Source organism: Sinocyclocheilus anshuiensis, unplaced genomic scaffold (genome assembly GCF_001515605.1).
Source record: "Sinocyclocheilus anshuiensis isolate Anshui unplaced genomic scaffold, SAMN03320099.WGS_v1.1 scaffold1267, whole genome shotgun sequence".
NCBI classification, from domain to species: domain Eukaryota; kingdom Metazoa; phylum Chordata; class Actinopteri; order Cypriniformes; family Cyprinidae; genus Sinocyclocheilus; species Sinocyclocheilus anshuiensis.
This window is the reverse complement of record NW_015539918.1, coordinates 24,777-40,840: the sequence shown is the minus strand read 5'-3', so window position 1 is coordinate 40,840 and position 16,064 is coordinate 24,777. Positions and strand designations below refer to the sequence as shown.

General features: G+C 38.7%; 1 protein-coding gene across 2 annotated transcripts in view; it reads left to right on the top strand.

The window, feature by feature from the left end:
* The window catches only part of LOC107686507 (autism susceptibility gene 2 protein-like), a 329,490-nt gene that overhangs the window by 301,099 nt on the left and 12,327 nt on the right, over positions 1–16,064 (top strand). For both annotated transcript variants that reach the window (XM_016483547.1, XM_016483546.1), the window contains 3 exons: positions 11,057–11,426; positions 11,636–11,892; positions 14,118–14,371. In XM_016483547.1, the coding sequence (XP_016339033.1) occupies positions 11,057–11,426; positions 11,636–11,892; positions 14,118–14,371 (881 nt within the window). The remainder of the gene's footprint in view (positions 1–11,056; positions 11,427–11,635; positions 11,893–14,117; positions 14,372–16,064) is intronic.

Genomic DNA, 16,064 nt, shown 5'->3' with positions numbered 1-16,064 from the left:
TTTACTGGCACACCTCCAAAACCTTTCTTGCCCCTTCAGACTGCCTTTATTACTTCCCTCCCCACTGTACTGCCTAAGGTCTATACAGATGGGTTAAAGCCTGGGCTCATACAGGCTCATACATCATAAACCCTGGTCAGCGTAGACACCATATTAAATTTTGATGCAATTGAACAAGGCTGAAGTACAATACGTTTAGTATAGCGTACTCATGTGTGTAAAACGTTTTTTGAATGTGTATGGTGTCACATAAACATCCACTAAAAATGAATAAACTGCTGTGACAGGTTTATCAGATTCAGAACTTGCTAGTTTTTTGCCAATGTATTAAAAGAACTGGCTCAAACGAGTAGTTTATTTGTGAATGAGACTATACTGCTACATGGTTAAATCCATTGTACTCTTACAAATGTCTGCAAAATGTTTGACCCTAGTTTGTTGTCAAATTCATTTTACCTCAGTTTTTCTGTCTGGGTTAAAAAAAGCTAAACTGGCAGTCATTGTATACCTCTCCACCATTGTTTAGTCCTGTTCTTGCATGATTGAAGTCGCCTGAAAGTAGTGTGTTTTTGCTAACCTGATATTTCCCTGCAACCTTATCCCATGTCTTCATCCCAGTGTCAAACCCACCTGAGGAGTCCCATCTGAGTTGAACAAGAGGGTCTCAGAGCTGTAATTTAGCCCCTGTCTGCATGAAAGGACACGCTTGGCTATTGTAAACACTCGGATGTCGCCTCTTAAAACAGTGTCATACAGAAGTGATGCATTTCATAAAGGGACACAAGACATCCTTCTTTCAAAATAACGGTGTTTTAGAGTTTTCCGAATTTTTTTTTTTTGGTCTGTTAAATACTGATGCTTTTTTGGCAGATATTAGTCCCAAGCCTACCTGAAAAATAAGCCTTGAATGATATAGATTGAATGATAAGACTGTGAAGTGACAATGAATGTTTTGTTTGGGGTCATTTCCCCTTTCAGTAAAATGAAAAGAGTTTTTCCAGTGCTGCCTTCAGTGCTGGCAGAAATATTGTACAATCTTTCCACCTGTGATGCAATCTCAATTTCATCCAGTGTGGTTTTCAGGCGTTACAATTTTTGAAGGCGTTCATAGAAACAACACAATAAAACATGCCCAGTACAGTTTTTAATGGGACGTAATGCTCTTCAAGCATCTGTGAAGGATTTCGGTGAAAAAGAGCAAGCTTTTGTGCGGAAATATCCCAGGAATTTAGGTAAACAGTCCATACAATGAAATCTTTAAAAAAATATATTCTTTTATCAAGGTCTGAGTCTGATCAAACCATTGGTCTGACTGTTACTTGACCCGTGTTCATGTCATGTTCTTTCTTCAATAAATTTTTTTTCTCCATAAAGTCACACTATGAAAGATACAATCAGCTCTGCTTAAAGCCGATTATCCAGTTTAATTTGGCGTGAAGATCTCGAGATATTCTTCGCCTTGAGATGGCTGAATTATTTCATAATAAAGTCACAAGGCGAGTCATTAGGGAAGGAAAAAATCATAAGACATTTGAAAAGCATGCATGCGGTCGTCCACATGTGCACCTTTTTGTGAGGCGTGCGTGTATGCTAACCAAGCAAATCAGTTTCCGTCCAATGCTCTTTTTTTTTTTACTGGAAGCAGTTAAGTGAAAAAGCACTTGAGGGAACATTATCCGCATGAAAATATTGACAGTATGCCTTTACACCACCTTGCCACTATGGCCGCAACGTCAAAACAAGAAGTCAGGTGTGACGGGTAGAAGAAGGCCTGTCAAACTGGGATTGTTCCTGCAAGTTCACCGTGGTAGGAAAGCCAGTTCCAGGTATATAAAGAGAGAGGCAAGAAAGCACAAGAGCTCTTTCAGACCCATGTTATGCTACTTGGGCCGTTGAATGATTCCCATTCATCCATTTCCTCTTCCACTGAAAAGTAATCAGTTACTCGCTGAAAGATGATATTATATGCACCTAATGTCATACAGGTCTGAAGCAGGTTCATGCCTGATAGCATTGTTAGAGGACACCTTTATTTGTGCTCTCCCATGGCAAAATGCTCACTACCCCAAATGGCTTTCGCCCATGTTGTTTGGCCTGTTTTTTTCCTTTTCATTCGCTTTTCTCCTCCTGTTTCACCTCCTGCTTTTCTCTGCGGCCTGTAAATCAGGAGAAAAGCAGCTGGCAGTGCTAATAGAGGATGCTCTCCTGCAGGGTAACAAAGAGGTATTGTTGGGTTTGTAAGGGCATTATGCAGCTAAATAAAGCTGACATGCTGAGGTGGAATTATTGCCCATGCTGAGCCTGGCGCTGCCCCGTGAAGCGAGGCTGAGAGTCGGCTGGAAGGAAACCAGAGCCGGAGAACCTGAGAGTGAATGGGCTGCCATTCCAGAATGTTCTATAATGATGGATGTTCTTCTATTCATCAGTTCTTGTGCTCTTCTTGAATGGATTGGCACTTGGATGTATACCATGGTACCGAGTAGGGATGCACAATATATTGGTACAATTTTGGTTATCTGACAATATTTGTGTTATTTTTACATTTTTATTAGTTGTTTATGCCAATAATCAATAAGCTCAAAATGGCCAAATTCTAATGTAAAATATTACTAATCCATACCCTGCTTTGAGGTTAAGCTAATAAGAACCCAAAACGTGGACTGGTTTGTTCAGCTGAAAACTGACTGTGTGGCCATTTACGGGTGGTTCTCATATTTTGGCTTTTACTCCAAATGTCAAAGGCCGAGGAATCGAGATTTGTTGTATTGGCCTGCATACGACTGAGACTCTGCTGATTCCAACACCCTGCTGAGCCGTAAGACGGATCTTTATTAGAGCAGACAGCCATTGTCTGCAGTCATCTAGATAATTGCAGTGCTGGGTCCTCTTCTCTAATCAATCCAGACAGCTGCCGCTGTGCCTGCCGCGTTTGCCAACCGTGCAGCTCAAGCTAATTAATGAAATGATGAGCCGTTTGGGCACAACGTGGTACCACACAAACAATCTGAGATGCTTGGAAATGCCCAGCCCACTTCAGAGGAGCGGATAGATTAGTGAAGAGCTTGTATTTTTATCACTTTCTTAAAACCAAAAGTTTCGGAAGTACTGCATACTGTGAAAGGAATAGAACTTTTTCATCCAGAATTGAAAGTTCTGGTGTTATTTACTCTCCTTCATGTTGTCCAAAACCACCAGTGTGACTGCCTTTTTTTCCACAGAACACAAAGGAGGAAATATGAAAACATGCTTTTTCAGATATAATGAACAAGGACTGGCACTTTAAAAGGGATGCAAAGTTAGTTCATGTTGTTATTCATTGATAATCTTCCCCTGCAGTGACCTAATACAGTCTGAATAATAAATGAGTCATTTAGACTGATTTAGTGAAGCAATTCATTGAAAAGATTTGACTCAAAATGATTTGGTCACAAATCAGACATCACTAGTTCTCTCATGAACAGAGAGCTTGGGTGGTGGACAAGATTTTCAATGACTAACCATTGAAATATTATTTTGTTGTTTACACAAAGTTATGGTATAGCGTCAGAATTCATATGGACTACCTTTGTAATACTTTTTAAAGCTTAAAGTCCACATTCATTTCAGTTGCGTTGAAGAGAGCGGCCAGCAGTTTTCATTTTATATTCATACAGGCTTAGAACAACATGAGGTTAAGTGATGTGAGAATTTTCATTTTTGGGTGAACTATTTCTTCAACATTAAATAATCTAGAATAGTTTCTATTAACTTAATGAAGCCATTTTTCATAGACGTGAAAGTCAGGGCAAAAAAAAAAAGTTAATCTGACATTGTTTGTTACTCAATTCATTGCACCTAATTTTTAGCTAATAACCTTGTACACATTCCCCCCCCCCCAGTCTTCATTCTGTCTGTCAGTAATCACGCATGGCATGAAACAGAATGGCATATGCCGTCTGAGCCATATGGGCACAGTGTGAGTCTGTTTCCAGCATGGGGAAGCAGTGGTTCATGGAGGGCACGGAAAGCTTCCAGATCTCTGAAATGAACAGTAGGTGCTCACAGATTTTCTGTGTGGGTTTCACCAGCCAACATGTTGCAGCTTAACACCCGGAGTGCTCTGGTGCCACCTTGCCCTGTCCCGAACAGAGATGGAAATAGAGGACCAATGTCTTCGCACCAGCTGTCATTGGCCCTAAAATTGTCTTGAAACGCACAGGCTGTTTTTGCATGTCTGTGTTCTCAGTAGGGATGGGTATAGAGGAGCTTAAACTAAACTTCTCCTAGAGAAATACTGTATGTGTTTATGCATCTGTAGGGCAGCTTAATACTGTGAAATGGTAACTGCATACAATACCACACAGTGAGGGAAAGCAAAACATATGCCATCAGGGGTACAGCAATGTAGAGAGTGTGACCTACATTTGTTATTTTTGTTTTACCCTGTGCATTAAAATATGTAATGTATGTTTTCACGTAATGTTTTCTATTTACAAAAATACATTATTACATTATAAAAATATACATATACATTTATATATATACATACAAATTTAATAATTTATATTTAAATTTATTACTTTATCAATAATCATTTATTTAATAATTTGTCATGTGTATTTCCATGTGAAATTAGGCAAAAACATTTTAATGTACAGTATTAGTCATACTAATAAAATGTTACCAATATGATCACCAGTATATTGTACTGGTGTTTTCCCAAAAAATTAATATATCACATTTTGGCAGCTCCGAGGCTTATTATCAACATTTCTGAACGCAAAATCTCTTTCATCAGCTAGAGGAACCCACCCAGTTGTGATTTAGATGTTTTGGCATTCTGTGTTCTTTGTTGGCACAATGAAATGCAGATCCCAGTGGATTTGACTGGTAAAGAGGAGAGCATTTCCTGTCTGGATGCTGCTAATCTGTGAAAAGATGACAGCTCTCCATGCAGCACCTGTTCGGGAGATAAATTCCTGTGTCTTATTCTGTTTGTTGACTTCATCAGCTGGAGGCAACTTTTAGTTTGTTACTTGAGGTTTTATTTCTGTTGTTGTGCATGAGTATTAATGTTTATTTTTGGGCACACAGTGGTGATGGAGAGATATACCACAGGGTTTGTGAGGGAAATGAACTCACAATGTGTAGCGTTAGGCTTGAGTTCTCTCGGCAGAAGGCAGCGTGGTGTGTGAGTATTTGCAATAAGCATCAATGGCCCCTGGTCATTTGAGAGAATGTGCATCCCCTATCTTAAGACCCTGTTTGCATATGAGCTGTTTTTATTACATATAAAACAGAGACAGACTAAGGCGTAAATCCATAATCTCCCATTTGCATGTGCAACAGGAGACGGTTGAGAATATTGTTGTAAGGGGGGTAGGGGGCTTAATAGTCTGGAAATAGACACGGCTGCATTGAAATTCGTAGTGTGTCTCAAGCGTTATGTCGAAAATAGTGTGTTGATGATGTCTTGATGCTTTAGAAGTATGCATGCTTGAATGCTTTATGTGCTAATATTAACCACAATGTCTTGCACTGCAGAAGAGAGTATCTAACTATCCATCCATCCATCCATCCATCTATCTCTCAGTCGATCAACCCATCCATCCATCCATCCATCCATCTATCTCTCAGTCGATCAACCCATCCATCCATCCATCGTTCTAACTATTGTTCTATCTGTCTTTCTGTCTGTCCATTTCTCTTAAGGCTTTAAAGTTTAGAACTTTTTAAACAAGGGTTTTTTGTTTGTTTGTTTTCAAACAAGGCCAAGATAGAGTTTGTCTTGACAAACTTTGCTTTTCTGTTTAAATATTAGGGAATCATCTGTGAAAAATCAATATGGAAAATTCCTTCAAAACAGTACATTGTGGCATATTTTTAGAGAGTTTAGAGGGTTTTTAGAGTTCAATTTCAAATTAGAATTGAGTCTTGTTTGTTGTTATTCAAGTTGAATTCAGATTCTGAAATGTAATTGAAATTTGAAAGGTGTTATCAATCCAATTCTAAATGATGCCCTCGAAGAGACACTTTTATGATTTTGTGGCTTCATGTCCCTGCAATTTCATACCACCATACTACACACTACAAAGTATGAACTGTCCCATTACCAGTGAAATATATACTTAATTAAAATAGTCATGGACAACTCATTTTGTGTACCTGTATACTATTTGCTGATGATTTAGTTGTCTTAAATTCAATTACTTGCTATAAGCTGCACAAGTGTCAATCATAAGTAGATTAGAAAAGTCACTCATAAAATGACACTTTTTCAGAGCCCTGAAAAGAATTTTCTCTGGAAGCTACAGCCATCTGTCTACACTTTCATCACGCCAGTGTGTGTGTAATGGCTATAGTACGGCAGCTCTCCAGATGTTCCAAGACGGCTGTCTGAGCCTGAAATGAGGTCAGAGGTCAAGGATATCTTAGTGGGACAGCTGTGGGGCGATGCTGGGGTCAACCTGCCTCTGCTAGAACCATCCGTCATGAGTATGCACACCCCTACCGACACTGGAGGTGGTTCCTACCACAGTAGGCACGTGTTGAGGCCAGAGTCCCTTGAGGGATTGTACCATGAGAGAAGCAGCAGGGGGAGAGGATAGATCAATAGTACGCTGAAGTGTCATCTGGTGAACAGGGATGCCAACACGTCCCAAGGGAGTGTCACTCCCTCCTCAGAATGCGACCTTCGACCTCTACAAATCTGTGGGTGTTCCTGAGGGCGCTCTTGTCTGTGTGTCTAATAGCTCTGCTGCGATTTCACTCAGTCTTAATGGTCTCTTTTGTTGCCTGTTACAGATTGAAATCGCTTTTCTGTTCGAAGCTTGAGAGCACTGTAAGGCATAAAATGGCATGGCAAGAATTGTAGTACTTGTTAAATTACTGAAAGTGTTACCAGTTCTACTTAGCATTACTATTCTTATTTGAACAAACCCCTAATCCTATTTCTTTTTCCTCTTAATTTTCCTCTTCTTCCACCTCTGCCTTAATAATAATAATAATAGTTATTTTTCATTTATTTTTTTACAGCACGTATGCGTTATTATTTTATTAATAATAATAATAATAATAATACTTTTAAAATTATTTTTAATTTGCTGCACCATTTGTGTTATAGCACATATGCTTTATTATTTTAATAATAATAATAACAATAATGTGATTTATTGTTATTATTATCTTATTTGTAATATATATTTGTTTATTCTGCTGTTCCACTTGTGTTAAAGCAAATATATGCTTTTATGTATGCATTTGTTTATTTATTTATTTCTGAGACGTTTGTGTTGTGACACTGGTTAGAAATAGTTGTGGTCTTAATTTTCTTAATTAATCAGAACGATGATTTTTGCCTGGTGGACAATAAAATGGGTGAAAATTGTCCATAGAATGAGTGATTTTGGGAGTGAGCTCTTTTGACTTGGGCTAGTAAGCAAGTACTTCATAACCACCAAGTGACAAACTAGTAATAGCAATACACTAAAACTACTTTGAACATCTAGCAATCAGCAAACCAAGACAGCATCAGGGTGGCAATGTTTGCATGGGTAAGCAGTAAAAACCTACTCCATTTACAATGAAGTTTGTGTGTTGTGTGGTTTTGTTGTTAGCGGGCACAGTAAATCTATCGTTGACCTTGGTGTTGGATAATGAGGTCTCGGAGAAATATTTCTGCCTTGAGGCCTATCAGTTGTCAAAACCAAAAGTTAAAGGAGTTACAAGTTTATTTGGCACTGTCTTCTCATTAAAAGATTCCTACGGCAGAATTTCAGGGCCAACAGTCACAGCTTGGAATGTTTTGAGAAAATTGAAAGCTTTATCCGTATACTGATGTGTCTACAGTGAGGTTGACACATTAACAATTTACCGCAACCACATATTTACAAGATTTTCACAGGTGACAACCTTCTAAGATTGTCTAAGACACGCACAGCCACTGGCAGCAGCGTGACATCACACCGGCTGCCCAGGCACTCATTTTGAATGACATTGTGTCACATTTTCTGCAAAATGATTACGGCCACATTCCGTTGGGAAGAAATCCCTTCGTTATGTACAGCAGGCATCCAGACGAACTGAGACATTCACGGAGCACTTTTAATGAGAAAGAAGCCAAGCTTGTATGTCTTGTCCTGCCTGCTGACTGCCATTATGGCCCATTAGAATCATCAGGAGACTGGTTTCCACAGCAGCGTCACCGAAGGGCAACGTATTTCTTCTCTGTGCTTTGTAGGAAAAGGCAGCAAGACAGGGTTATCCGTGAATGCATCTGCTTAGACCTTTCCAAGCAATTGGGTAGAAGTTCTCATTTTGTGCTAATCTTGTACAAGGCTCTGCCATGCAAATCCTAACCACTGCCGTTCCCAGAAAACCTTCAAAAACCATCCCAGAGCTGCAAAAAAAGGACAAGCTCCACCACCTACATGCTTAAAAGGACAATTTAGTTTGTAAGAACAAGTTCTGTGTGTAGACATGGGCTCATTTAGGACGTGCGTCACATTCGGCTGCATGTGGAGAAATATGTCAAGAACTCAAGCTAGCGTTTTTATCCCTCAATTATTGGTGACCATTAATGATTAAGTGGTATGTTAATACAGCACAGATATTCCATTAGGAGCTCCAGTCTGAGGTTTTAATGGCCTGGGAGAGAGTATGTGTACTGCAGGCTTTCAAAGTCTTTGTTTGAGGCTGCACTAAGCTGTTAGGAATGAGGACTGCATTAAATGTGCTAATTAGTGGCCTGGGGAAGATATTGTCTTAAATTACTCTCTTCCTCTCTCCGTCTTTCCTTTCTGTGTTCTTTTCTATCACTGTTGCCAATAAAATAGACTTGTGATTGGTGATATGCCAATACAGGTTTTTTTTTTTTATGTTTAGACGATATGCAATAATTGGCCAATATTAAAATTCTATACTATTATGAATGGATGGATGGATGGATGGGGAAAAAAAAATTTAAATTCTACAAGTGAATTTAGGCAACATAACATTATATTTCAAAGCATTAAAGGGATACTTCACTCAAAAATGAAAATTCTGCCATAAATTACTCACCCTCATGTCGTTCGAAACCCTTCGAAAGACCTTCGTTCATCTTCAGAACAAAAATCAAGAAATGTTTGCTGAAATCCAAGAGCTTTCTGACCCTGCATTGAGAGCAACGCAACTGAAAAGTTCAAGGCCCAGAAAGGTACCAAGAACATCGTTAAAATGTTACTCTCGATAATGGCGCTAGATGGTTACTCGGGGGAGAAGAATTGTTGAATGAAGTCGTTATTTTTGTTTTTTTTAGCGCACAAAAAGTATTATCAAAGCTTCATAAAATTACGGTTGAACCACTGATGTCACATGGACTATTTTAACAATGTTCTTGGTACCTTTCTGGGCCTTGAACGTTTCAGTTCAAGGTCAGAAAGCTCTCGGATTTCATCAGAAATATCTTAATTTGTGTCTTATGGGTTTGGAACGACATGAGGGTGAGTAATTAATGACAGAATTTTTTTGGGGGGGTGAACTATCCCTTTAACAACACATTTTAATTTTGAGATTTGCTAATGATAATATTTACCAGTGTTAATATCAGTGTTATATTCATATATTCATTTATTCATTTTGTTTTATTGGGCCGTGTGCCACCGAAGCGTTTTTAGCCAGCTGAAAACACCAGGCGCTCTGCTGAAAACGCCTAGCTGTGAGCACGTGAGAGCGCTTTTGTGGCACAGTGTTTTCAGTTGAGATACTTTGGTTGCTATGATACGGAATATCTGGTAAATTAATATGGCAGACGCGTCACGAATTAAATGTTTCTCCAAGCATTATTTTTCATAACAAAAAAACAGCACGCGGCATTTGGCATGAAATTAATTCTCAGTGCCTTGTCACGCTCTTGGCGTTTTAAAAAACATGGCGCTCCCATTGAAAACAATTGAAAAAATACATTAGCCTCGGGGAGAAAATGCAGTTGATCAATATGGACATTCCTGTAGTAGATTCTCCAACTTTTTGGTCCCTTAAGTCTTTGGTTTTTGGTTACATACGATTGTCGAAGGAAATGGGTTTGTCAATACTGATGTCTAGAGAGTAGATTAACAGATGAATATAATTTTATGAGAAGATTTACATGAGTTGTTAAATGTATATATCAACCCTTGATTATTTTACTATGCTTTTACATGTTGAATGACTATAGTCTGTAAAATGCTGAGGCTAAACTTTTTTTTTTTCTTGCACTGCACTCCGATTAACTGAGCAAAAGCAGAAGTTCCTCTGTACAAAGATTCTGGCAGTGTTACTGAAATCCCTGGAAATATCTTGTGAAAAAGAGTGAGCAAGCGAGGGGGGGCTCTGAAAGGCCAGTATAAAGGGTGCATGATCCCTTTTCACAGCACAATTGAAACATAATTATTTCATGGCAGACTGTGTGCTCTGTAAATCTATGAATGGGAACGGCATTTAACTTTAATTAGCTCTGATTTATTCATTCTGACTGGATTGCTTGCAGAAAATTGGATCATCTGATTATAGTCAAGCATGAAAATGACCTGATTAAACACTTCATAAAAACCTATGGAGAGAGAAAGAAATACAGAAAGAAAAGAAACCTGGGATGAAATGATAAAGGGGAGATAAGAGAGATGAGGCACAGAGAGGAAGACAGTCAGACAGATGTGGATGCGTTTGGTGTCTTGGCGTATGCCAGCATTATGCACAGTGGGTGAAGAAGGTATCGCAGCTGGTTTCTGTTCACCCTGCTGCAAACTAATGGATAGATTGGCAAACCAATCCCACGCTATAGGTTACATGCAGTCCTTCATGTGCATTTGATTTGAGATGCTTCCATGCACCTGAGCAAAAAGAAAAAAAAAATCACTATCCAATGTTGTGAACTGGCCTTTGCGATTGGGAAAAAATGCATGATTTATTTCTAAATTCATTATGCTTTTTGCCCCCAGCTATATCAATTAGAGCATCTAAACTGCATTTAACATCTGAATTAAATACAGTAACTATTAAATTACTTATATAAAATATAGATACAGATTTTGAACTTTGTTTGTGTCTTTCTTTCTAGTTACACCAACGAATGAGAATCTCGCGTCCAAAACTTCCAGCTCGACCAAAGTGTCTGGCCTTCAGCGTAGCCAAGAACAGAGTAACGACGTTTCGTTTGTCCCGCCGATCTCAAGTCCGACTCCTGCGTCACCCCCTACGGGGTCTCCTGCCCCTGCTGCGGCGGCAGCCCCCGCGCCTAGACCGCTCCCTATCTCCCCGAACCCTCTCAGTATCAAGAAGGAATCTGTGCCCCCTAACCACACCCCTTCCCTCCTGAGGAACCAATCAAATTCACTGGAGCACAGAGTCCTGCCCCCATCGCACCACAGCCGGCCAGTCATCAGTCATCATCATCATCCTTTGCTGTACAGCAGTCTTCACAACATCAGGTTAGTAATTTTTTATTTTTTACACAAATTTTTATAAATGTTATAAATAATTTTTTATTTATTATATTTATATAATTAAATATTGTTTCTCTTACAACAAATACGCATTTTAATTTGTAATAAAAACTGAAAATTGACAGCTAAAAGTTCATAAACTGCCATAATATGAATATTGTTTCTCATATCCCGTCTTTCTTTTCTAATCACAGCAACAACCCTTCCACTCTTCCTCCCAAACACCACCTGCCTCACTCCCCTCATCATCTCAGCGGCCTCCCGTCTCCTGCTCCTCCTCTTCCTCTGTCCATAGCCGGGCTGCCTTCCTCCCACTACTCCCTCCACTCGCCTTCTCACCTCTCCAGCCATCCTGCCATGTTCGCCACCCCTGCTACACTGCCTCCTCCGCCCACCTTACCGACCAACAGCCTGGTGGTTCCAGGACACCCTGCCGGACCACCCTATCCAGGTAAGAACCCCTTCATTGAGATTTAAACTCTTTGTGGCATAGTTAGTATGAGATTTGAAGATATTTTGGACAATAGGTTTTTTCAGTTCTGCAGTATGATGAATTGATAAAAATTTGTGCTGTCAAATGATTAATCGCATCCGAAATAAAGTTTTTGTTTACAAAATATATGTGTGAACTGTGTATGATTAATATGTATATATAAATACAAAAACTTGCATGTATATATTTAAGAAAAATGTTTTGTTTATATATAAAATACTTGTATTTATATATAATATAAATTATATATGAATGAATATATATATATATATATATATATATATACATGTAAATATTTTTTAAATATAAACATGTATGTTTTTGCATTTATATATATATAATAAATATACACAGTACACGCACATATATTATGTAAACAAAAACTTTTATTTTGGATGCGATTAATCGTTTGACGTCACTAATAAAAATACTGCATTTGTATAAGGGTGCGTACACACTAGAGTGTGCACTGCACCAAAGAGTGCTGCAAATCCACTGATTTCAGTTAAGATGGTGCCTTGTAAGGATGTAGAGGCATTAACATCCATTGTCCAAACAGAATGGAGGGTCCCCTTTTTACCCAGCTTTTACCTAATTTTTGTCCCTCAAACGTGCCATCGCAGGTTTCTCTAATGTGTAAGTGCCCTAAGAAATGAGTGGTATGTCATAGCACACAATTAATTATTCTCGTTTTAAAGTTTTAATTTAGCATATTGTAGTGCTAGTCTTAAATCAACACAAATTTGGTTCGCACAAATGTAGGGACCTTTCCTTCAGTTACTATGCTTTAAATTGCTTGATGTAAAACACAAAATGCTTTGTTTGTTGACAAATAACTCATGTTAAAGACAGCTTTATGGACATATAAGTATTCAGTAACAACAGCATTAAATTGAAGCTCTTAAATTGCATTCTTTTCAAGATGTTTCAAGAGCGAGACGAAATGGGGCACGCATCAGAGGTCAGCATATGAAATATGTGACTTATATCCAGTTGGCCCATTTTTCTACAGTATATGATACATGAAATAAAAAAAGATGTCAGCTATACTGTTCATTTCTAATATCTGGATCCTGTGCCTCGGAAGGGCACTTCAGCTGTAAACTTCTGTTTTATTGGCTGTAATTTTACCTTTGACAGTTATATGAGATTTTGTTACAATTTACACTAAATGCAAAATTTGAGATGAAAATACCTGTCTGCTTCATCTCTGCCTTTCTTTATGTGGTAAGTGTTTTTTTTTATTTTTTATTATTGGCTTTTAAATGCCAGTTCCAGGCATTTTAGAGCTACATGCTGATCTTAACCAAAGGAGCAAGTAAAGAATAAAAAGATATTTAATAAAAAATTAGTGTTTTTACATGCAGCTAACTTCTACAATGTAAACCTTTGGTAAACACGTGGCTCAAGTCATTGCAAAAGTACCAAAACCATTCTTCAGATTTTCTCTGTTTTTGATCACTAAAAACATAATGTTAATTTAGACTCTAAACTAAAAGTAAATATTAATCTTTTAAAAGCATCAAGCCTGTGCTTAAAGAGTTTCTTACATTTTAAGAAGGGATAGTGTTTAAGTCTTAAAGGGATAGTTCGCCCAAAAATGAAAATTGTTGTATGCAAACCTGTATGCATTTGCTTCTTCTGTTATTGTATTTATTTATTTTCATCCATGCAATATAAGTCAGTGTGTTCAGGATATTTTTGTTTTTGTTCCACAGAAGAAAGCAAATCATACAGGTTTGGAACAACATGAGGATGATTTTCATTTTGGGGTGAACGGTCCCTTTAAGGCAGTAGAAGAGTTTGTGTTTGTCGGGTCAAGTGTGTGTGTGTTTTCTGCTGAGGTGACTCTTGGTTCTCTCTTGTCTTTAGATACCAGCCTGTTGATATCTTTCAACCAACCAATCATGTATTGCCAGCCTCATTCGGGGATTCTGATTGGCACATTGTCACAGGCAACTCTCTTACCTCCACCAATGAGTCCTCACGTAGAAAACCCTCACACCTTGAATTGGAGAAACAGAGAAAGCCAGGTGACTACCCTCTTTCGCTTCTTCCTACCGCTGTTGTGAAAACTCACTGGCCGCCTGTGCCTTTTTTTTCTTTTCCCTCCCGTGTCTTTCCCCCTCTCCCCCCTTTCCCTCCTTTCCCTCCTTTTTCCCCTTCACTCTCCTTTCTTGCAGAGCATGATATTCTGCGGCAGGAGCTGAACAACCGCTTCCTGGTTCAGAGCTCGGAGCGAGGTCGGGGGCCGGCGACAGGGTCACCGTTGGCCCCTGTGTCGCTCCTCCGGGCCGAATTTCACCAACATCAGCATATGCACCAGCACCAACACACGCATCAGCACACCTTTACGCCTTTCCCTGCCAGTCTGCCCCCGGCAGCCATCATTGGGCCGCCCACTGCACCTCCCATGGTGCGTACCCCAGCCAGAAATGTGAGGATAAGTAAAAACAGATAGATTTTACTCCCTTCCTACCTCCTATTCCCCTCAAAATAGTCCGATCTATTAAGAACAAGCCCCTTCTATACGACCATCATATTCTTCCAGCAAATGACACTTGCAATCGTGTTGTTGTACTGAATATAAGCACGGTCACATCACAGTTGTGCTGATATTCAGACTAACAGCATGAGTAACTTTTAGACACAATATGGCCAGTTATTTCATCTCCTTTGTCTCAGTTGACAGAAATAGTTCTAAGAAAAGCCAAAACATTTACATGTAACAGAGAAACACACAGACTGGCAGCCTGTTTGGAACCCCATGAATCCAAACTGTGAACCGAAATGGCACTCATTCAGTCACATAATAACACAGCCCTGCATCTTGAAAAACAAAAATTGCAAAAAAAGGCTTAATGTTACCTAATGTGATGATGCTGAGTTCAAAAAGAAAAAGAAAAAAATATATATATATATAAATACATTACATGCATTTTCTTTTTTTTTTTACAATATAAGAGTGATGATTTTTCAAATTATCTATATGTATTCGCTTAAATGCACAGTCAAATTTCAAAAAATTTCAGTTTTAATGACAAAAGAGATATTCATAATGCAAAGGGGTGGGAAAATATGTTCATGTACTCCATTTAATGCCAAAGAACTTTACATAAACACAAGTTAGCTGTTTGGATGTAGTAAAACACCCAGAGAAATAGCAGAAAACATCTGAATCAGGTTTGCATTTTTTTCTGTCACAGGCCATAATTCAAACCTTGAAATTTGGCATAAAAATTAGGCATAAAATAATGTCTTCAGAATCATTCATACATGTACAGATCGGCTGAGAATTGAACAAACAGTTGTAACCTGGTTCAGAGGAAAATAGGAATCATGTCCTTGTGGCAGTTTTTCTGTTGATAATACAAGACTTCAGGGATAAGACTTCACCATACAAATGGTTGTCAAAAGCAAAAATGTCACAAAATGCACATCATATTTTGTGAGAACATGTGACATGCTACTGTTTTTGGAATCAGCATCTCAAACTTAGTAAGAAATGAGTATTGGATTTCATTCAGCAAATATGATGCAGGGTGGTGATAATAGAGCACCAGAACTAACTGTTGCATAATAAGCAACAGTGTTTACAACCCACTACAGAGCCTTGAGGTTTATCTTAAACCAGGCCAGATCTTAAACAGAGGCCACAGGGTTGAAACCGTTTTATAGCACCATCTCGGTGACATAACTGATACCCATCATCCTAACAAGATAAACTATTGTCCCATGACAACCACAAATATTGTAGCTCTTCCTCTAATAAAAACCCTTTTTGCTGCCATATTGACATGCCATACTCATTGTGCTTTTATAGTGTGAGCCAGAGATGTTTTATTGCTTTCATATGAGCAGAATGGTGATGTTTCTGAGTGCTGGGGGCTGTTTGAGAAAAACAGGAGGCAGACAAAGTCTTGTGGCGTGATAGAGGTACAGACAGAACTCATTCTATGTGACACACTCAAAGCTTGCGGTCGAAACATAATGACCTCACCGCAGATGAAAGTCATGACATCAACGAGGTTGTTTTGATAAAGCATAATTGCTTCCGTGTGCAAAGCGTCTATTAGAAGCAAACTTTGGCAGCCTGTAATCAGATAAATTCAGCTCCTCAAAGTTAGCTA